General features: G+C 39.1%; 1 protein-coding gene across 4 annotated transcripts in view; it reads left to right on the top strand.

Moving 5' to 3' along the window:
• Window positions 1-3,644: 3,644 nt before the first annotated feature.
• LOC124776250 (transcription elongation factor B polypeptide 3) overlaps window positions 3,645-23,741 on the top strand; it is a 162,401-nt gene continuing 142,304 nt past the window's right edge. For 2 of the 4 annotated variants that reach the window (XM_047251117.1, XM_047251120.1), the window contains exons 1-2: window positions 3,645-3,940; window positions 10,330-11,647. In XM_047251117.1, coding sequence (XP_047107073.1) covers window positions 3,872-3,940; window positions 10,330-11,647 — 1,387 coding nt within the window. In that variant the 5' untranslated portion in view covers window positions 3,645-3,871. The remainder of the gene's footprint in view (window positions 3,941-10,329; window positions 11,648-23,741) is intronic. The other 2 variants (XM_047251119.1, XM_047251118.1) reach the window with 2 other exon arrangements.

Below are 23,741 nucleotides of genomic sequence, written 5' to 3'. Positions count from 1 at the left end.
ATTATTGTTAGAAGTGGGACTAACTCAACCGCAAATTAAATATAGAATTTGACAGGGATTCGATGGGGCCCTGGAACATTATTCAGTCTTAACGATTTCAGCTGTTTCTCAGCGCCACTGCCACTAATACTTATTTCATGTATCTTTTCAGTGCTACCAGAATTAAACTGGGGCAGTTATTTTCGATTTTCGTTTGTAAATGGAGTTCGTTTGAAAATGGAGTTAAGTATTTCAGGTTTTGCTTTCCTACCCTCAATTTCCTGTCTCGTTTGCTAGGGACTGGACACCTAACTTTGGTGCCACTAATAGTCTTTATATACGACCACAATTTCTTCGGGTTCTGTGAAAGATAACTTGACAATATTCGGCTACAGCAGTCATTGAAGGCATTGTGCATTGCTCTCTTGACAGCCAAGCGCATTTCATTCAGCATATCTCTATCTATAGCCCTAGCTTTGTTTTCCACTTATTGTGGATTTATCTTTGTTTCTTTAGAAGTTTCTTTACAGTGACTGTATACCATGGAGGTTTCCTCCCATTATGAACTGTTCAACTGGGTACATATCTATCCAGTGCATTGTCAACTATTCTTTTAAACCTGAGCCAGAGTTCCTCTACATGCCCTGCCCAGTGCTGAAAATTTCAAGTACCTCATTGAGATTTGAGACTGCTGATTTTTTATTTAGTTTACGGTTTTCCTTTGTACTTTGGTAATCATTGTTGCCACAACCACATCATGGTCACTGATACCAGTTGCGATGTGAACATTCACAGAGAGGTCAGGTCTGTTTGTTGCCACTAGATCCAGTATATTTGCAGCATGGGTATGGTTCCTAACTATCTGTTCTAGGTAGTTTTCAGATGTCTTATCATGCCCACCAGTAACAAAACTGTAATTTTCCCAATTAATTGTTGGATGGTTAAAGTCTTCACTGATGATTACAGTATGATTGGCGAACTTATGTATAAGCGAACTGAGGCTTTCTCTAATGTTTTCTAATACATCAAGCGATGACTCTGGTGGGTGACAGAAGGATCCAATTATCATTTTATGCCCACCCCTGATACTGAGTCTTGCTCAAACAATCTCACATGCAGCTTCAGTTTCTATCTTGGTGGATCTTGTCTACAGGAACAAATACACCGCTTCTATTTCCCTTTTGCCTATCCTTCTGATGTACACTTAAATTTCCCACAAAAATTTCACTTTTGTCAATTTTAGGTTTCAACCAACTTTCTGTACCTAGTATTATGTGAACTTCACCGCTCTTCACGAACACTTCAAACTCTGGCACTATGTTGCAAATGCTTCGGTAGATTATCTTTAGAATTGTAATACTCTCACTTGTGGTACTTCTTGGTTTCCTACACTTGTGTTCATCCCACACACAGTCAGCCAACTGAATAGCAACCTCTGATGTCTAGTGCACCCTACAGTTCTCAACCCTATGGTGCAAGTCCACGAAGTCGCAGCCTAGCTTCTCACAGGATGGACAAAATCTGTGGTTCAGTCACTCTACTCGACACACAACCAAAGGGCCACAATCACACTTTGTTGCTTCCTGTTCCCTCAATGGCTGCTGGAACAGCCTCTTCAACATGTTGAATGGGACCCTAAGGCAAACATACAGAGTGCACCTGGTGTCCTTTCCTGCAATTGCTGCCATTTTAATAAGAGGTACCATCAATTGCTGAATGTTTGAACTCCTGGCAATTAATAGACCCATACTGTTTTGCGTTTGCCTCCTCCTTACACTGGACAAAACAGGTTTCCCCAATATAGGTACAGCGAGTCTCATTGGCACATTTTCAGTTTCAGTGAAAGACAGCACCTCAAACTTGTTGGTTAGGGGGATCAGTACAAAACCCTGAGTCCTCCCTGGTCCCCATCCACATTGTTCAGGACGCCTAGATCTACCACCGACATGCCACTTGGAGTCAAATGGATGAGTAATGATAGATCCTGTGCTTTATGCAGGGGAAACAGTATCCACTGGAGAGGATAGTACATGAAGTATCTCTGGTATAGATACCTGAGGTATATGACTCTCAGGAGCTCTTTCAACACGCTGATTTGCAGCAGCTGCCAGTCGTTTGACGGTAGCAAGAGTGATTTCCAGCTGCTTGCAAACGTCACCCATGTCATTCTGTGTTTGAGTACGGGATTTACATTGCGACTGCATTTTGGCTGATGCGATGTATTAAAAGACAGTGAACAATTAACTTTAAATAAATCCCGCTGCTTATATTTTAATCTGCTGAGATAAAAGTTACTAATTCCCTGTAAGAATTGAAGCAGATACATAAAACGAGATTTCTATTAAGGCAACACAAAAACGTGTATTAAAAATGACTAGTTTCCAAAAACGTTTTGATGTTAATTATAGTTGTTGGCAAACTCGAAGACAGAGTTAATTTACGATAAATGCAGATAGTATATAGGTCTACTCCTGCTTAAGGGAAAACTAGATGTAACGCAATATGTTAGTTAGAATATCTGCTGCAGTAACTAAATCACAAATGGTGATTTGCTACAAGTTATGCATAGATTATGCAAAGGAGAATGGTGGCTTCTCAGAATTCTAAAAACACAAATTTGTTTGCGTTGATATACAATGAAATTCTTGGGTGGTGTATTCTTTGTCTGAACTGCTGATTTGCTACGAAACAAATTACATATCTAAAACACTCATACCAGTAACTTACGAAAATAGTTTTGTAAGCGTCCGAAAATTCTCAAGTTAACTTGTTTCTCACATAATTGTACAATGAAATTTTCTTTTGAATGAGGAAAGGCCTACTGTACCTAAATAATTTAAAAGAGCACCATTTAGTTTAAGAATAAGATTGACGATAATAGTCCTCGTTTATTGCGGCACTCGTGAATGTGCGAAATTTCACAGTAAATCACAATACATGCGGGTATGCAAATTTAGAATTTTAAATCGGCACACCATTTTGTACACGCGGGCTCGCGCAAGGGAAAATTCCTAAGTTATGTTTTATATATAAATAAACGTGCTTATTTCACGTGTTTTTAAATTAGGTGATTCTGTACACACTTGTACACTAGCGTGCCGACGAGGAACGCTGCAGCGAAAGTTTATGCCGATCAAAATCGCTAAAATGTGCAGCGCCAACAAAGCACATCTTCTGCTTGTTGCAGCTACCAATGCACTTCACAACACTTTTTAAATATTGTATCCACATATACCTCTGAATGTACTTGGAAATTTATATCATTGTACGATACACAGACAAGACTCTTGGGACAGCAAGTTCAGAGGATGGGACGTCATAATACTCAAATGCGTGAAAAAATATCCTTTGCTTAAAATGGATCGCAAATTACACTCATTCTGGTCATCCAGTGTTTCATAGTGAGAATAGTTAGCGACTTCCAACAAACTTTAAACATAATTTCAAACCTTTTATAAACGTGAGACTTCGACTCTTTAAAGAGTCGCCGGCTTACTGGTGTTGGTAACTAATAATGAACTGAGACTCGATGAGTACGATAACTGCGGTACCGAACTGTGGACAGTATTTATTTCCTGTTCTACTGCGTGCGAACGGGGTGGAAAATGTGAACATCTATGAGTTAAGATCACCTTTGGCTATGCATTTGGAGCGTCTATGGAGTCAACTATGTTTGGAGAAATCTGTGCCGTGGTCTGATTTGATAAGGTTATGGCAGAAAAGTAGAGGAAAATACCGTCGTCATAAAAATATATATATTCTCATGTATCCCTAATGGAGTAGATGGTCACGATCTGTATCGCGAGAATGACGAATGTATGACTGTCAAGTCGTACTTCGAAACAAAAAACAGTTAACTTTGACCTCGTAAGGAAACAGATGTTACAACAAAATGTCGGTTGTCGATGTCATTCGACATTACCAACGCAGCATAGAAAAATGCCAGGAAGATGAGGAAAGGGTGAGAATAACACATATTAAGAACTGCAGGACGCAAACTTTGTATATCATATCTCCTGTTGAAAAAACATTTCGGAAATTATGTTCCTTTCACGTTTAATACGCGTTGGTAACAGACACTGCTTGCAGTACGAGTTTCTCGTAGTAGGCCCCCCAATGATTTCCTTGACACCATTTACTCAAGATCCGTGACTTGTTTTTCGTTGTTACATGAATGAACCAGCACAATGTTAAAATAAGACACGTCCGGAATCGTGCAGTGTCAAATCATTTGTAGCCGTGGAATAATGTACACTTTACTAACACAAAAATTAAATCATAGCCTCAAACCTATTTCCTGAAATTATGTTCACCATCTTTACCTCACAGAAAAAATAAAAAAACATAAACACTGTCATGTAGGAGGATTGTTTTTCTAGTATAGTGTATCGCACATGGTGGTGTATTTGAATTTAATTTTGTGTACATTTTATTTTGCCCATCTGTACTACTCTTTAAAGTTTTTCACGTAATTGTTTCATTTAGGTTGGTAATGCGAAAAGAATATAAACGCTTCAATTTAAAAGAAAATTATTTGCCATTGCATGCATGTTACACAGAATTTCAAGTAATAAAAATGCGCACTTTGTTACCTCACCATCCTCCCAGTATTCCTGTAGTTGTTGACTGTAGTGTAGCAGAAATGATAAACAAAGCCAACACCACAACCACGACCAGTAGCCCCATTACATGTTAGTTTTGGATAAAGATCTCCTGTACGCATTACCGTATGTTATGGACTGCTTCTATACATTTCCCTGTTACTCCTGTGTTATTTTTAATGTCTTTTTCACCATCTTTGGGTAAGTAGAATGATGGCCATCAACAAAACATAGATGGATCAACATGCTTCATTAAGACACATTTGGGGACTAGTGTAGCAGGGGATACAACCCGTCGGCTTTGGACATTGACGTCACAAGTCGCCAATCGAGAAGCGATTCTTCTTAGTGTTGTAGCTCCCTTTAGTGGCTGATAAGTGTTTTTTGGCTTTTTAAAAAAAAATCTCACGAGATAGAATAAACAGATCCACTTTATTAAGCAATCAGTAAAAAAACGAAACTGAAACATAACGGCAAAAGCGAAAATGGTAAACTGCTATCTGGCGACTTGTGACGTCATTGTCCAAAGCCGACGGGTTGTATCCCCTGCTACACTAGACCCCACATTTGCTGCTCATTTACCCAGTTTCAGAATCTGTAAACTTCCCTTAGAAAGTAGTTCTGATGATCTGAAATCTATTTGCCGGTCTCTTTCAGTCCTGCACATCTTATTAACCTAATAAAGTATAACGGAAGTTGTATCATTCACATGTAAAATCTTTACAATAATGACTTCGGTTCAACCAGTGCCTTGTTTATGAAGTACTATTACTAGATTTTGTTGAAATGTAGTACATGAAGTTCAACAAGCATTTAATTGACGTTCATTACTTCATTTCATAATTTTAGTGTGGCTTGCAAGTGATCCATTGTGTTGTATTCATTTTTAAATTATATATTTTCTTCAGTTGAATAAAATCCAATGCTGTTTTTTATGCAGTTGGTGGTGAGTTGAGCAAATATTTTGTACACTGTGGAAAGAAGGCTGATGGATGTTTTTTACTTTTATGTCTGGCAATTCCCCTTTCTTGTGAAGTAGAACAGGTACACCGGATTTCCATTTTGGGAAATTGTCTCCTTTCCCTGCCATTCTGTGAGGTACTTTACAAGCTCATTTAATATTACTTATCTTCCAGCATATCTATTGAAACAATACCTTAGGTGCTTTTCCATTCTTCTTACTTGTGTTGGCTTTATGCGCGTCATCTGCTGTTGCTCTCACTATTCACTGTTTGTTGTCATAATGCATCTCTTGAACTGTTCAGACTTTAAAGAATTCTTTGGTTGATTACATACAGTGCATAGGTGCATAATAAGTCGTATATTTTTAACATCATATTGGATAAGTTTAGTAATCATTGAGTATAAATGTGTCATGCTGAATGACAAAAAGAGAAACAGTATGTATAACACAGTATACATAATGAGAAACATTTTAACAAATATAAATGAGATATGCTTGATATATGTTAATCAGTGAATATAAATGTATTGTGAAAATAAAGCAAAACAGTACAATACAATAACATTTTTGAAAAGCTAAAGTGATATAGTTGTCATATCATACAGCACCTTTAGAAGTGTACATCTTTTTTATTATGTATTTTAAATTATTCTATTGTGTAGAAGGATTTTTGTTCAAGTCACCTTTCCGTAATATTTCTGAAGATGTTCAGTGATACACTGTGCTGTAAATGGTAACATTTTAAATAACTGTATCCCTATGCATGTGTAACTATTTTTTTTAAAGTTTAGTAATTGGTATGTCCATCATCTGCTTTTGACATGTTATGTATAGACTCTTGAAGTTTATGGCTATCTTTGTTTTCTGTCATATGCACCAAGCAGCTGAGAATAAACAGCGATGCAGCTGTCAGTATTTTGAGCTCTTCAATGTATTATCTACATGATACATGGTTTCTTACTCCAGCAGTGCCTGTAATGACCTTTATTTACAAAATAAAAATTCTTTTTACTCCAGAGGAATTGTGCTATAACAGTACTGCTTATGTGAGAGTGCTGTGAAAAAAGTCATAATAGGAGTTCAGCAGTATCTGGTCTGTCACTCAAGTCCTAAGTTTAATTAATTAGCATATAGGTAACTCTGGCTAACTTTTTGCATACACATTTAGTGTCAGTTTCTCAAATTAATTTTTGATCAATATGAATGCCAAGAACCTTAGTTGAGGCACTACAGTTGTTATGTAGGCTGAAAAGAATATTTATAGTTTTAGAGTGGTTAGTTTGTAATTCATTTGCTCGAAACCATATACAGGATATTCAGCATTGTTCTGCACTTTTTTTTCTGTTGGAGTGTGTCCAAGGCCCTATCAACTGTAACAAAGGCGGTGTCATCTGCATTTGATATGGAACTACAGTACTTGTCATCATATTGGACAAATCATTTATATAAATGATTGTACAGTTTTTTCTTTGTGGTTGTTTACTATGCTGTTTGCTGTCTTAACTGATGAAGTGTGGTGTTTGCCCATTGCAGGTTACTTTCTTATTTTCTTTGTACCTCTTTTGTTTTTGCTGTTTCTGTTACCTATTTTTTTAATTTTATTCCTCATATGCTCTTGAAGTCACTTGGATCACATTAATTCAGTGTATTCTATTGTTTTCCTATTTTCATGGCCCATTCTTTAATCTATTTCAGATTTTCTTTTCTGTTTGCTTTCTTCATACCTGCAAAGTATTTTACTGTCAATGTAAGTAGTTTTGTTAAATAATATCCCACCCCCGCTTCCCCCATGCCTCTTCCATCTCATATTTCAAAGAATTTGAACTCTTTTCTTAATTTAATCTAGCAAACCGTTCTGTTAAATAATTGTCATAATCCACATTTCTGCCAGCCTGTCTGTGGTATGGTTTATTTCTAGCTTAGTATCCATTTTTACTGTGCATCTTGTGAGTCTATGACTGATTACAGCTCAAAAGTGGTTTAGGAATGCTACATCCTGTATAATTTAGCTGTTGTTTAATGAGATGTGAATAATTTTAATTTAGGTATTTTGCCTTTGCCAAGCTCATTTTTGATTTCTTTTTTTACTGAAAAACTGTGTTACAGGCAAACATATTCCACTAATGTAAGAGCTCTTGTTGTTTTTTATATCAAAACTGAAGTTTCACATCAAAGCATCATTTTGTAGTTTTTGTCTTACTTTCATATTAGCATCTCTGACTGTTATCTTATAGTGGTACTTACTTCCATTTATCAGTAACTCCAACACACAAATATGTTGTTGGATGTATATGATGGGAAGTCTTATAGAGGTGTGTGTGAATTGGATATGTGGGCTTATGTACAGGGTGTTTCAAAAATGACCGGTATATTTGAAACGGCAATAAAAACTAAACGAGCAGCGATAGAAATACACCGTTTGTCGCTATATGCTTGGGACAACAGTACATTTTCAGGCAGACAAACTTTCGAAATTACTGTAGTTACAATTTTCAACAACAGATGGCGCTGCGGTCTGGGAAACACTATAGTACGATATTTTCCACATATCCACCATGCGTAGCAATAATATGGCGTAGTCTCTGAATGAAATTACCCGAAACCTTTGACAACGTGTCTGGCGGAATGGCTTCACATGCAGATGAGATGTACTGCTTCAGCTGTTCAATTGTTTCTGGATTCTGGCGATACACCTGGTCTTTCAAGTGTCCCCACAGAAAGAAGTCACAGGGGTTCATGTCTGGCGAATAGGGAGGCCAATCCACGCCGCCGCCTGTATGTTTCGGATAGCCCAAAGCAATCACACGATCATCGCAATATTCATTCAGGAAATTAAAGACGTCGGCCGTGCGATGTCACAGTGTCGTCTAAGGCAGTTTGTACCGCCACAAATTCACAAAGAATGTCCAGATAGCGTGATGCAGTAATCGTTTCGGTTCTGAAAAATGGGCCAATGATTCCTTTGGAAGAAATGGCGGCCCAGACCAGTACTTTTTGAGGGTGCAGGGATGATGGGACTGCAACATGGGGCTTTTTGGTTCCCCATATGCGCCAGTTCTGTTTATTGACGAAGCCGTCCAGGTAAAAATAAGCTTCGTCAGTAAACCAAATGCTGCCCACATGCATATCGCTGTCATCAATCCTGTGCACTATATCGTTAGCGAATGTCTCTCGTGCAGCAATGGTAGCGGCGCTGAGGGGTTGCCGCGTTTGAATTTTGTATGGATAGAGGTGTAAACTCTGGCGCATGAGACGATACGTGGACATTGGCGTCATTTGGACCGCAGCTGCAACACGGCGAACGGAAACCCGAGGCCGCTGTTGGATCACCTGCTGCACTAGCTGCGCGTTGCCCTCTGTGGTTGCCGTACGCGGTCGCCCTACCTTTCCAGCACGTTCATCCGTCACGTTCCCAGTCCGTTGAAATTTTTCAAACAGATCCTTCATTGTATCGCTTTTCGGTCCTTTGGTGACATTAAACCTCCGTTGAAAACTTCGTCTTATTGCAACAACACTGTGTTCTAGGCGGTGGAATTCCAACACCAGAAAAATCCTCTGTTCTAAGGAATAAACCATGTTGTCTACAGCACACTTGCACGTTGTGAACAGCACACGCTTACAGCAGAAAGACGACGTACAGAACGGCGCACCCACAGACTGCATTGTCTTCTATATCTTTCACATCACTTGCAGCGCCATCTGTTGTTGGAAATTGTAACTACTGTAATTTCGAAAGTTTGTCCGCCTGAAAATGTACTGTTGTCCCAAGCATATTGCAACAAACGGTGTATTTCTATCGCTGCTCGTTTAGTTTTTATTGCCGTTTCAAATATACCGGTCATTTTTGAAACACCCTGTATATAATGTCTATAAATCATTACGGGAATACTGAAGTGTCAGATTCCACCCATCTGCTGTGATCCATGATGTCATCAGTATGGCGGAAATGGCTATTCTAAGCACCTACAATATGACGTCTGTGATATCACTACATACACACAGCAACAAACGCGAAAATACATATAAATAAGACAATAACATCTCCCTCCAAAAATACAATCAAACTAACGGGACAACCGTGGGAAATTGGGGGTTTTAGGGAGGGGACAAACTAAATATAACAATAAAAAAAGAACCACAATCCCAAAACACACAAGATGACAAACAAAAAAGATAATTACAAAATCTACAGGAATCAGACACTTCCTTTGACCTATATAGGTCAACTATAACTGCTCATACGAAAAAACCAACATCTAAAACTATGAAAAACAAAATCCAAAGCGCACACACACACACACACACACACACACACACACACACACACACACACACACACACACTTATGTCATGGGTAAAAAAAAAGCAGATGTGTGGAATCGGACACTTCCGTTGACCCATCAGTACAAATGTTTACCAAATGGTTTCTGTCAAATAGGCCTCTACCAGTTGCCTTTCTCATCTTTGTTCTATGCACGAAGTGTTCCTTATGTAATGACCACATCCTCATTGGGAAATTAACTCATTAACTTTTTTAAATCCCAAAATTCAGTTAAAGATATGAGTTGCAGAGATGCCTTTTGAGATGTATGACTTTCCCTAAGTTATTTTTAACCATTTGTTTCTGATTACTGTTACATGTGATTCTTTCAGCTTTATGGAAATATAAAGTTTAAAACACACACACGTGTAGCATTTTACTTTACACATATATTTTCTTGAAGTGTAATCTTATCATTCAACTTCTGTTTAAAAGTATTTTATGCAATATATGTTTTGTTACAGATGTTGCACTGCATCAATAAACTATGTCGCCTACCAATAACGGTTCAGCTTCTTAAGGAAACTGGTGTTGGCCGTACTGTAAATGCATTAAGGAAATATGAGGGGCAAGTTGGAGAAGCCGCAAAGTATACTGTGATGAAATGGAAGCAGATGGTTGCTGAAGAAGAGTCCAGTGATGATGATGGAGAAGAAGCTGGAGATGAAACTGGAACTGAGATGCACACTGAACAAATTGATGAAACAAATGCTATAGATGAAGAAGAAGAAGAAGAAGAAGAAGAAGAAGAAGAAGAAGAAGAAGAAGAAGAAGAAGAGGAGGATGGTGGTGATAGTGGAGGTTACACTGTTTTGGTAAAGGAGAACAGTAGACATAGTCACAAAGAGATTCACAGTAAAAGCAGGAAGGATGAGAACCACAAGACAGAAAGTAGTAGACATGAATATAAGTCACTCAAGGACAAAACACACAGGGATGTAAACAGCAGCGAAAAAAAACATAAGGACAGTCATAAAACTCAAGATTCAAACAACACAAGAGAGAGACATTCACACAAGAGGAAGAGAGACTCAAGCAAAAATCACAGACGTGATGAAAAAAGAAAAAAGTATGATAGTGAGAATGAAAACCTTTCGAATGAAGGCTCAGAATCACAAGAAATGCTCATTGACGAGCGAGTGACTGAAGCAATTAATGCAGAACGTTATACAGATGAAGAACAGGAGGAGGAAGAAGGTGGTGGTGATAATGATGACGACGATGACAGTAATGATGTCAGCGACCGTGACAGCACGTTATTGGCTCCAGAGCATGGATCACATTCAAAGCAGCACAGCAGCAGTTCAAGTAGTAGCCACCATCACAAACATCACAAAGAGTCACACCGAAAACATGATAAACATAAAGAAAAGAAGGTCCACAGTAGTGATAAACATAGTAGAAAGAGTGATAGTGACAAGGTAAATGAAAGGACAGGTGCTAGTGACAGCAAAGAAAAACATTCAAAGCATAAAGATCATAAACATGAACATAAAAATAATAAACATAAAGTCAGTAATAATACAGGTGAACTGAGGAAGGAAAAAAGTGAAAATGTGAAACAAAAAACTGATAGTGTTTTAAAGGACAGCAATTCATCAAAAACAGATTCCAAAAAAAAGACAAAGGAGAAAACAGATAGTGCATCAAAAACCAACACTTCACACAAGCACCATAAATCGTCTGATTCTAAACCAAAGGAAGTGAAAGAGAAAAAGATAAAAAAATCTGAACATGTCAATGATGAGGATGATGATGTTGGTGGTATTAGTTCCATGTCAGGTAGGAAACTTGTATATTTTTCAGCTCTAGTAGAGACAGTGAAAGAAGATCCCTGACAGCAGACAGCACTGTCACCAGCTTTCAACTGCAAAGTGCAAATAGCTGCAAGCAAAAACAATAAAGCTGTGACAATACTGAGACGTTGTCACAGACAGATATACAAAATCACGTGACATGACTGAGGTAGACGCAAGAAGCAGCTGCACCATGTCCTCTGCAATTATCAGGGATCTTCGTTTGCTGACTGTGCTGTAGAGGAGTGGGAGTGGTGTGTGTTTTAGTTATTTATTTTACAAGGGTTGCCCAGAAAGTAATGCACCATATTTTTGTTATTCAACAGTTCTTTATGGAACATAATGAGAATTACAAACATGAAAAAATGTAACAATACCAGAGAAGGGAAGTTGCTACTCAGTATGTAGCGGAGATGCTGAGTCGCGATAGGCACAACAAAAATATTCACACAATTATAGCTTTCGGCCATTGAGGCCTTTGTCAGCAGTAGACAAACACACACACACACACACACACACACACACACACACACACACACAAAATTTGCACACACGTCTGCAGTCTCAGATCTGAAACCACACTGATTGTAGTGTGTGTGTGTGTGTGTGTGTGTGTGTGTGTGTTTGTCACTGCTGACAAAGGCCTCAATGGCCGAAAGCTATAATTGTGTGAATCTTTTTGATGTGTCTATCGCGACTCAGCATCTCCTCTATATGGTGAGTAGCAACTTTCCTTCTCTGGTATTGTTACATTCCATCCTGGATTTTCCTTTCTTTGACACACGAAAAAATGATGTTTTATCTAGACACCCCATTTTTTTCACGTTATCTCCATTCTGTTCTGGTGCATTCTTCCAGCGCAAAACAAAGGCGTGTATGCCCTGTTGGTACCAGTACTTGTTCTGGTGGCGGAGCCCGTGTTTCACTGTTTGAATCACCTCCTCATTGTTCTCAAAATGTCATCCACAAATGGCGACCTTTAATGCCCGAAACAGGTGGAAGTCTGAGGGGGCTAGGTCAGGGCTGTCAGGTGTGACAGCTATGACAGCTATGGATGGTCTCCTTGACTGCTGCAAATTGTGGAGTTCTGCCAGACTGCTCTCTGATGACCTTACCCTCCGTGCCCAGTGACTGACTGTACTTCTGTTGACAGCAGATGCTCCACAGACTTTACACAAGCGTTTGTGAATATTCACCACAGTTTCTTTCTCTGCAGTGATAAATTCAGTGACAGCATGTTGCTTGTAACGTACATCATCTACAGATGCCATTTTGAAACTGTTCTGGTGGTACGCTATTTGTCGGAAGTGACGGAAACTTGGCGCGCTCTCTCAGGAGACTTCAAATAATACATATGTAATGTTGTACATTGTTTTCAGCTGAGAAAAAAAATGCGGTGCGTTACTTTGTGGGCAACCAACATAATATCATCATCAACAAACTCTGTGTCTACTCAGTAGGACACTAAGCAGGTGGGAAGGTGAAAACGCCACAAAATATGCAATATTATGAATCAACAATGCCCATACCACTGCGTTCTAATTTACATAGTTTTTTGATGTTCCAATGTTCTTTATTGTGCTAGTATAGGTTTGTCTGACTTAAAAAATTGGAAATATTTGCCTCAATCCTTTTTAATCGTCATCTTTGATGCTAAGTGATATAAAAAGGTGAAACACATTATGAGGATTGTGGCATGGCCCCCAGAAATGTCTCAAAATTCATTCTCCTTCTGCCTTCATAAACTATTCACATGATCAACGACTTTGTGAAAGCCTTTTATCCTTGAAATGTAAACAGAAATTAAGGTACCAAAGCACGGATCTGCTGCAATTGTAACCAGACTCTCCTGTCTTAATGCTTACAGCATATCCCTTGAGGTAGGTGGTTAAACATACTCACTCGGATGTGGGAGGTAAACATGATTATATGCTCATGAATCACCAGCTTAAGTTGTGAATCATTGATGCTAGTGTTGTCTTAAAGACTATCTCTGCTTTAAAAAAATTGTTTCCCTAACACATATGTACAAGAGTAATATGATCTCGTATACTACTACTTCCCCACATTGCTGGAGGAGGAGGAGGAGGAGGAGGAGGAGGAGGATGATGAGGATGATGATGATGATGATGATGAAGATGAAAGGAAATAAAAGAAATTTAAGACTCTCTGCACTGATGGATCTTGGCTAGGAGATTCTTTAGTCTTCCGTCTTTGTTTCTCTGTCGATGATATGAGGGTATGTATACCTTTACCTGGATCAGAATAACGACAGTTGAGCATTGATGAGGGATGGTTGTTTTGTTGTTAAACGAAAGGACTACCTGGCTCTGGTAGCAACAACTCTGTGGTTCTGTACTGTGTATGTTCCCCATTAACATGCAGTATTGAGTTCACTTTGCTGGGTCATAACAGCCTTATCACTTTCCGAAGGGATTTCACAGTTGGCTACCAAATACCCCAGGAGAAATGCGCCACTTGAGAAATAAATCATGGAAGAATAGAGATAGCAGAGTGATATAATAGTTGGGCGCAAGGCAGATGGTATGATCAAACTCGTGCTCTGGCTGTTGTTGCTGGGGTAGCTGACCTTATAAACAACTGTCAGGAGCATTGTTGTTCTGATCAAAGTATAACAAAAGCATTGTGTACAACCCAGTATTCGGAAGGCAGTGGAGCAGATGAGATGTGAAAAGGGCCTTGAGAAACTGTGACATATCTTGGTCTATCCACAGAGGCTAGTTAAAGTTGCTTTGATCTGCCTTCATATAAGACACTATCCTTTAACTTAACACTTTCTTCTCAGATGAGAAGGCCAAACTCTCACTTACTATTTTTAGTATTTTGCTCTTTATTAACAAAGTCATCTTTGATTTGATAGAGGGCTTGCCTTCTATTTTTAATTGATTATGAGAGTATTGTCCTATTCGTCTCCTGCACCACCACCTTGAGAATTGCAATGTATGGCTTATTCCTACAGGGATTTATTATTTTTTTATGGCTAGCAAGACTTACATAAATTTACTAAGTTTGGTTGAAACTGTTCCAGTTGTTTGAGTTCAGCTGATTTTTTATTTATCATCATCTTCCCATCCTCTGCTCAAAAATTGCAATGTGAGCCTTACTCCCCAGTTATATTTGTTTTCAGACAATAAAATGTGTGTGCTCGCGCATGCGCAAGATCGTGCCGCCCCCCCCCCCCCCCCCCCCCCACACACACACAAAGTGACATCATATCACACAGACTGAGGTGTATGTAATTTACTTGTGAGCACTCACTGCTTTTTCTCCTCAGCATGATCATCCACTTTGATTTCCATTTTTAGTCCTCTTACTGTGTGGAATAACTCTGTAAAGAAAGTACCCAGAATGGATGTGCAACATATTTGACAATGTGCTGTATATCTACTGTTTTAATGTTGGTTTCGCATCCAGGGCTGAGTTAAATTACAATGTACATCCATCTCTTTAGTAAGTCTGGAAACTGACATGCCAGTTGTAACATATTTGCTTTAAGAAGCATTTTGTTCCAAAATAATTATACTTTTATTCTTATTTATGCTTACATATAATTTTTGTTCAGGGATAGGAAAGAAGGGATGCAGAGAGAGAGAGAGAGAGAGAGAGAGAGAGAGAGAGAGAGAGAGAGATGGCATGAGAATATGTACTGTTTATTTTCACATGTATCCTGATATATTTTGTGTTCCTTGGCCACACTTGCCAGGGAAATTATGTATGGATTCTAATAACTTAATCATTGAGAGCCATAATCCTATTCTCAACCAGCTGAAGCAAACGTGAATGAAGCAATTGATTGGAAAATGGTTTCTGAACCAGCTAACAGTGAAATATCAAAAGATTCTAAAGGTAGTGACTTTATCATGTAAATTAAAGTATTCCTAATTAACTGACTCAGCAGTCTCGTTGGTGTTCCCCTCTCCATCCCCTGCCCATTACAATGTCTTTGTTCTCTTGGCTGTTGAACGGTAGGTAATGTCTCACTACAAAAGGTCAAATAAGGCAAAGAATCACAAAGAATCCAGGACGTATGGAAGATTTTGAAGTATTGTCAGAGGGTAGACTTGTGTTTATTTTTTGGGTATACAAATTATTACTTCACAGATGTCCTCAGGCTAAAGGATATTAAAACTTCAAAAGGAAAGTTACTAAAGGTGTCCCCTCCATGGTGTACACCTAGGCTGAAGCTTTCCCTGGACCTTTCACATGGTCCTAAGGATTTGGTTAACCCCGCAGCTCTCTGCTGTCACTTCCTCTCGATTCTTGACATGTATCGGGACCATGAAGTGGTTTACACTGAAAGTTTGATGGCTGATGGTCACGTTGGCTTCCCGTATAATCGTAGAGGACATATTGAACAGCACTCCTTGCCAGTGTTTTCACTTCAGAGCTGGCGGCCATTTCTCATGCTCTTGAGTGCATCAACTCATGCCCTGGCGAGTAGTTTCTTCTCTGTACTGACTTCTTGAGCAGTCTACAAGCTGTTGACCAGTGCTACCCCCACCATCCTTTGGTAGCGACCATCCAGGAGTCCTTCTATGCCCTGGAACAGTCCAGTCGTTCCATGGTGTTTGTGTGGACGCCAGCCCATGTCGGAATCCTGGGAGATGAACTTGCCAACATGCTGGCCAAACAGGCTACACTGACACCACTTCTGGAGATCGGCATCCCTGTCACTGACCTGCGATCATTATTATGCTGCAAGGTTTTTCAGCATTAGGAGATGGAATGGCATAATCTCAGTATGTACAACAAACTGCGTGCCCTTAAGGAGACTGCGAATGTGTGGAAGACCTCCATGCGCGCCTCTTGCCGGGGCTCTGTGGTTCTCTGCCGGCTCCGCATTGGCCTTACGTGGCTAACACATAGCAACCTCCTCCGTCACGAGGACCCACCTTGGTGTCACTGTGGCTCACGTATGACTGTCATTTGCATCTTGCTGGACTGCCCACTTTTAGCTGCTCTGCGGCGGACTTTTAACTGTCCCAGCACCCTACCTTTGGTGTTGGGCGACAATGCCTCAACAGCAGATTTAGTTTTACGTTTTATTCGTGATGTTTTTTTTTATCGTACCATCTAAGGGTGGGCATTTAGCCTTCTCTCTGAGGTCGCCACCCTCCCTCCATTTTAACTCCGTTGCACTTTCTTTGCATTTGTTTGTCTTGGTGGTCGTCTTTTCCCTATATGTTGTTCATCTCACCTTGTGTCTTTGGGGTGGAGATTTTAACGTGTTGCAGGGTGGCTGGCTCATCCAGTTTTATTTTTGTGATCAGCCAACCTAGACCATATGCTCTATGGTTTTAATACCTTCTTCTGCTCTTCCTTGTGGTGTATGTTTTCCCTGTTTTTTGTTCGTTCCATTCATTTTCTTTATATGTGTGTTATTGGGTGTTTTTGTACCTTGAGCCTTGCAAAAAAAAAAAGAGAGAGAGAGAGAGAGAGAGAGAGAGAGAGAGAGAGAGACTAATGACCCTGTAATTTGGTCCCTTTGTACCCCAAACCAACCATCCAGCCAATCAACTAAAGGTGTCCTTCCATGGAATGTGAATGAGTGTGGTCTAAGAGCTGTCAAGTTTAGTTACGTCACAGCTTGGAATTTCACATTCTCCCACATTGTGAAGTATGAAAGGAAGAATCTCCCAGGTCAGATTTTTGCATTAGGAAGAGAAATGTGGCCAGTAAGATGTAACATTGCTAATCTATCACACATGATGTTTTACACAGAATTATTAAGTGGTTCTCTGGAAGTAGACTATCCCTAAATTTTGAGAAAAAACACTATAATCAGTTATGTTCCATAAATAAAAGTTATACCAACAGTTGATGTAATATATGAACAGTAGTCAATAAATAGTGTGGAATGATCCAAATTTTTTAGTGTACATAGTGATGAAAACTGGAACTGGAAGAAGCATATTACTAAGCTTCTCAAACAAGTAAGCTCATCTACTTTGCTCTTGTATAATTGCTGGTCTTGAAAACAAATGAATTAATTTCCTGACATATTTTCCATATTTCCACACATTAATGCCTTATGGAATAATTTTCAGGGATAACTCATCACATAAAAAGAATCATTGATTGCACGAAACTGAGCTGTAAGAATAATATTTGGTGGTCGTATGGGTAGGTCTTGGACATTTAAACTGCACCATCACAGTACAAATATTCGCCAATGGAATTCGTTATAAATAATCCATCACAATTTGAGAAGAGAAGTGATATCCAAACTGACAACAGTAGTGGAAAAAATGACCTTATTACCCATTATTAAAGCTATCAGTGGCTCAGAAAGAAGTTCAATATGCAGCAACAAAAAGTTTTAATCTTTTGTCCAACACCATAGAAGTATGACACATAGCAAAGCAAGTTTTAAATCTGACCTAAAATCATTTCTCCTGGACAACTTGTTCTATTCCATGGATGAATTTCTATTTAAAAATTGTTAGCTTGAAAGAAACCTAGTCTTTAAGTGTACTGGCAAGGACTACAAAATAATGTCTTCATTAATGTTAACACTGATCATATATACCTGTAAACTGACTCATTCCAAATCATTTTGACAGAAGAATCATTCAAATGATCTATGGAATGTGGTACTAACTAGCAGACTTCAGGAGACACAATAATGTATTAAATCAAGGGGGGTATTCTGTGGGTTTTATATTATAACATGCATGGTATGAATACAAGCTGTTTCAGAGTACTGACAAATTGAAGATTATCAAAAATGTATCCCTTTTTTGTACAGTTTTCTGTAATAAAAGAATGGGAAACAACTTATTGGTAGTTAAAGGTTCCATGTATTTGATGCTTTTTGTATTATAACCTGCATATCATGAAAGTATTCCATTTCTATGCTATGGCGCATTGATGATTTATCAAAAGCATGTGATTTTTGGTGTAACTGTTTCTGATAGCTGTACCATAGGTGCAACCACAATGGAGAGGTATCTGTTGATAGGCCAGACAAATGTGTGGTTCCTGAAGAGGATCAGCAGCCTTTTCAGTAGTTATAGGGGCAAGTCTGGATGATTGACTGAACTGGCCTTGAAACATCAACCAAAACAGCATTGCTGTACTGGTACTGTGAATGGCTGAAAGCAAGGGGAAACAGCAACCATAATTTTTCCTGAGGGCATGCACCTTTACTGTATGGGTAAAATGATGATGGCGTCCTCTTGGGTAAAATACTCTGGTGGTAAAATAATCTCCCATTTGGAACTGCAGGTTGGGAGCACTCAGGAGGACATAATCTTCCGAAGAAACAAAAAGCGCATTCTACAGATTGGAACGTGGAATGCCAGATCCCTTTATCGTGCTGGTGGCTTAGAAAATTTAAATAGGGAAATGGGTAGGCTAACGATAGATATATTGGGAATTAGTGAAGTTTGGTGCCAGGAGGAACAAGACTTCTGGTCAGATGAATACGGGGTTATAAATACTATATCAAATGTTGATAATGCAGGAGTTGGTTTAATAATGAATTAAAAAAAATATTTAGATAGTTAAGGGAGATGACAATTTAATAGTCATGGGGGACTGGAATTCGATAGTAGGAAAAGCAATAGTAGGAAAACCTCTAGGTGAATATGGGCTGGGGGTAAGGAATGCAAGAGGAAGCCACCTGGCAGAATTTTGCACAGAACATAACTTAATCATAGTTAACACCTGGTTTAAGAACCATAAAAGAAGGTTGTACACGTGGAAGAGGCCTGTAGACACCAGTAGGTTTTACACTGTAAGACATTTCCAGGGGCAGATATGGTCTCTAACCACAATTTATTGGTTATGAATTGTTGGTTAAAACTGAAGAAACTACAAAAAGGTAGAAATTTAAGGATATGGGATCTGGATAAACTGAAAGAACAAGAGGTTGTAGAGAGTTTTAGAGGGAACAATTAGCAATGAAAGGGGAAATGAAAATGGTAGAAGAGGAATGGGTAGCTTTGAGAGATGAAATAGTGAAGGCAGCAGTGGATCAAGTAGGTAAAAAGTTGAGGGCTGGTAGAAATCCTTGGGTAACATAAGAGATATTGAATTTAATTGATGAAAGGAGAAAATATAAAAATGTGGACATGAAACAGGCGAAAAGGTACACAAATGTGTCAGAAATGAGATCGACAGGAAGTGCAAAATAGCTAAGCAGGAGTGGCTAGAGGACGGTGTAAGGATGTAGAAGCACATATCACTAGGCGTAAGACAGATACCGCCTACAGAAAAATTAAAGAGACCTTTGGAGGAAAGAGAACCACATGTATGAATATCAAAAACTCAGATGGAAAACCAGTCCTAAGCAAAGAAGGGAAAGCAGAAAAGTGGAAGGAATTTATAGAGGCTCTATAAAAGGGGGATGTACTTGAGGGCAATATTATGGAAATGGAAGAGGACGTAGATGAAGATGAGATAGGAGATATTATTTTGCATGAAGAATTTGACAGAGCACTGAAAATTTACCAAACTGTCAGTTTAATAAGTCACAGCTGCAAAGTACTAATTTGAATTCCATACAGATGAATGGAAAAACTGATGTAAGCCGACCTTGGGGAATGTCAGTTTGGGTTCCGTTGAAATGTAGGAATATCTTAGAAGATATGTTAAGGAAAGGCAAACCTACATTTATAGCATTTGTAGACTTAGAGAGAGCTTTTGATGATGTTGACTGGAATACTCTCTTTCAAATACTGAAGGTGGCAGGGCTAAGATACAGGGAGTGAAAGGCTATTTACAATTTGTACAGAAGCCAGATGGCAGTTATAAGAGCCCAGGGGCACAAAAGGGAAGTAGTGGTTGAGAAGGGAGTGAGACAGGGCTGTAGCCTATCCTCAATGTTATTTAGTCTGTACATTGAGCAAGCAGTAAAGGTAACAAAAGAATACTTTGAAGTAGGAATTAAAGTTCAGGAAGAAAAAATAAAAATTTGGAGGTTTGCTGTTGACATTGTAATTCTGTGAGCAACAGTAAATGGCTTGGAAGAGCAGCTGAACATAATTGACAGTGTCTCAAAAGGAAGGTATAAGATGAACATCATCAAAAGCAAAATGAGGATAATGGAATGTAGTCGAACCAAAGCAGTTATGCTGAGGGAATTAGGTTAGGAAATGAGACACTTGCTATTTGGGCAACAAATTAACTGATGCTGGTCAAAGTAGAGAGGATATAAAATGTAGACTGGCGACGGTAAGAAGAGCTTTTCTGAAAAAGATAAATTTGTTAACATTGAGTATAGATTTAAGTGTCAGCAAGTCTCTTCTGAAAGTAATTGTATGCAGTGTAACCATGTATGGAAGTGAAATATGGACGATAAAGTTTAGACATGAAGAGAATAGAAGCTTTTGAAATGTGGTGCTACAGAAAAATGCTGAAGATTAGAAGGTAGACCATGTAACTAATGGGAGACACTGAATAGAATTGGGGAGAAGAGGAATTAGTGGCACAACTTGACTAGAAGACAGGATCGGTTGGTAGGACACATTTGGAGGCATCAAGGGAACACCAATTTAGTATTGGAGGGAAGCATGGAGGATAAAAATCATAGATGGAGATAAAGAGATGAGTACAGTGAGTGGATTCATAAGGATCTAGGGTGCAGTAGTTTCTTGGAGATGATGAGGCTTGCACAGGACAGAGTAGCAGGGAGAGGTGCATCAAACTAGTCTTTAGACTGAAGACCACAACAACAACATTTGCAGCCTTTAGACATTCGTATAAATTGTGTACCTCATAACTTGGAGACTGTTGTTACTTTAAACTGTACTGTAGTTGATACTCATGAACTGTGAATTGAAGGTAGTTGGTTTGCGTTTGAGTTCCTTCCACCCCCCCCCCCCCTCCCCCCCCACCCCCTTGTTTTCTTTGAATTTTGTAAAAGATTTGGAGACTTTCTTATTAATTTAATAGAAGTATGATCAGCAATACTATATGTTATTTGTTATAAAGAAGAGTGCTCTCCATCCAGCAGAGAATTTCTTCAGTTTTGTGAATCTGTTAGTGAACACGGGCCAACGAATTGCACGTCTGCTGTCTATGTCACTGGATGATTCCCTCATCCATCGACAATTGCTAGCAGCTGTTTTATGTGCATCCTTTTTTGTAAACAAACTGACTGATCTGCACACCAGTTGTAGCTGGCAGGTGTGAGTGAAGAGCTCTGCAGTCACAAATCAGAATGAGTAGCATGCTACATGAGATGCAGCAAGTCATTCCAGAGCACACAGCAACAACAATGGATACTGTGTCTGGTGTGCTTTGCAAGTAGAAACAGGTCCATTACGAGGATGGCTTAAAGCTGGAATGTCAGTCTCTCAGATAATGTAGTAGATGGCAATAAAGTGTGTATAATATTTGTGGCAACAGAATGTTTTCCTTTTTTAACTTTTACAGGAATTCACAAAAAAACTTTCACTTATCTCAGAATGCCATTGCCCTATTTATTTCACCTCCTTGAATGTGATGTGTAATGGTGTAACATGTGATGAAAGTCTACATCAACCCACCACAAGGACAGTTTTTCAAGAAACGTATGGAGTCAGATACACCGGGGAAATGTGGTAGAGGTCTTCTCAACTGATTGATTTCTTCCAGTACATTGACCACATAGGATAATTCCCAGAAGGAAACAACCAGAATGGACATCCAATAGAACATGCAGGGTAATAAAGAAATGTGTGTGAATATTTGGGTCTTTTTTCAGTACTGCATTGCATTACCACTTGCATCAGGTCTTAACCAGGAAACGTGTCTGATAAAGACAAAATTCCTTCCAGGCCTTTAAGACGGAATCTTGATTATCAGTCACTCAAAACATGTATGGGTGATTTCCTTCCTCGAACCAGGGAAGGATCATCTTCCCCCAGTAAGTGTTACACTGTACTCCTGTAAATCTAGGAAAACTCTTGGATTTGGTGACTAACAACTGGATTTAAAATTATAAGGAAACCAAATAATACCTTGTAGCCTTGCAGCGTGTGTTGGGAGATATCATTCTACATTGATAGTTCAACTCTGCTGGATCTGTGAAACAGCATATCTTTGTGTGAGCAGCATCGGAGATCCTTAAGAAAGCTATCAATGTTACTTGGACACACAGTTTCCCATACCAATCTGCAAATGAGGCTTCAGGAAGTACAATATTATTTTCCTTCCATTCTAAGTGTTTTAGCTATTTACTTAGCAATGTCCAGTTGCATTCTTCAGAGCAATGTTATGTTTCATGTGTCACAGTGTTACTGTAGCTAGTAATAGTATTGGTTTGCGAAAATATTTGTTCATTTATTCAAATGAATTGAAAAAGATTATATAATATACAAAACAAATGATAATATAATAGTTATTGGCTGGTACTTGTCTTCAAGAGACAAAATATTTAGTACTGCTGAAAACACACACACACACACACACACACACACACACACACACACACACACACACACACACACACAGAGGGGGAGGGGGGGGGAGAGACTGACAAAAAAGTGAAACACCAGGAGAGGAGGAGGAAATGAAATGAAACTTCATGGGTTGAGTGGGTATAAAATATTGTTTCAGTGATTACAAAATTGACTCAAATTTACAAAGAACTTCACAGTATGAGCCCAGTTGTCAATATGATGTTGCACCCTCTCTGGTCTAGATGCAAGTATTAATTTGGTGGGGAAGAGTGTCATGGAGCCATTGAATCCTCCCTTGAGGCAAGCTGGCTCACATCTGTTGTAACTGGTCCTTGATATACAGGATGATGATGATGATTGTGATGATGATGATGCTCCCTTATGGGTACTGGTACTAAAATGGAGTTGACATCCAAACTGGACCCACATATGTTCTATCAGAGCAGATCAGGAGATCTTACTGGCCATCATCAAGTAGACAGCTCATAGGGTCATGGGCCATACGTGGACGAGCATTGCCCTTTTGGAAAAAGGGCACTATGACACTGTCACGAGTGTAAAACTAGAGGGTTCAGGATGTCCATGGCATACCATTGCGTTATGAGTGTTTCCTCTGTCACTACCAGCCATGATATGATTTGATTTCATTTACACAGGGAGCAAAACAACAGC

Source organism: Schistocerca piceifrons, chromosome 2 (genome assembly GCF_021461385.2).
Source record: "Schistocerca piceifrons isolate TAMUIC-IGC-003096 chromosome 2, iqSchPice1.1, whole genome shotgun sequence".
NCBI lineage: Eukaryota > Metazoa > Arthropoda > Insecta > Orthoptera > Acrididae > Schistocerca > Schistocerca piceifrons.
The sequence above is the reverse complement of the archived record's forward strand: the minus strand, read 5'-3'. Positions and strand labels throughout refer to the sequence as shown.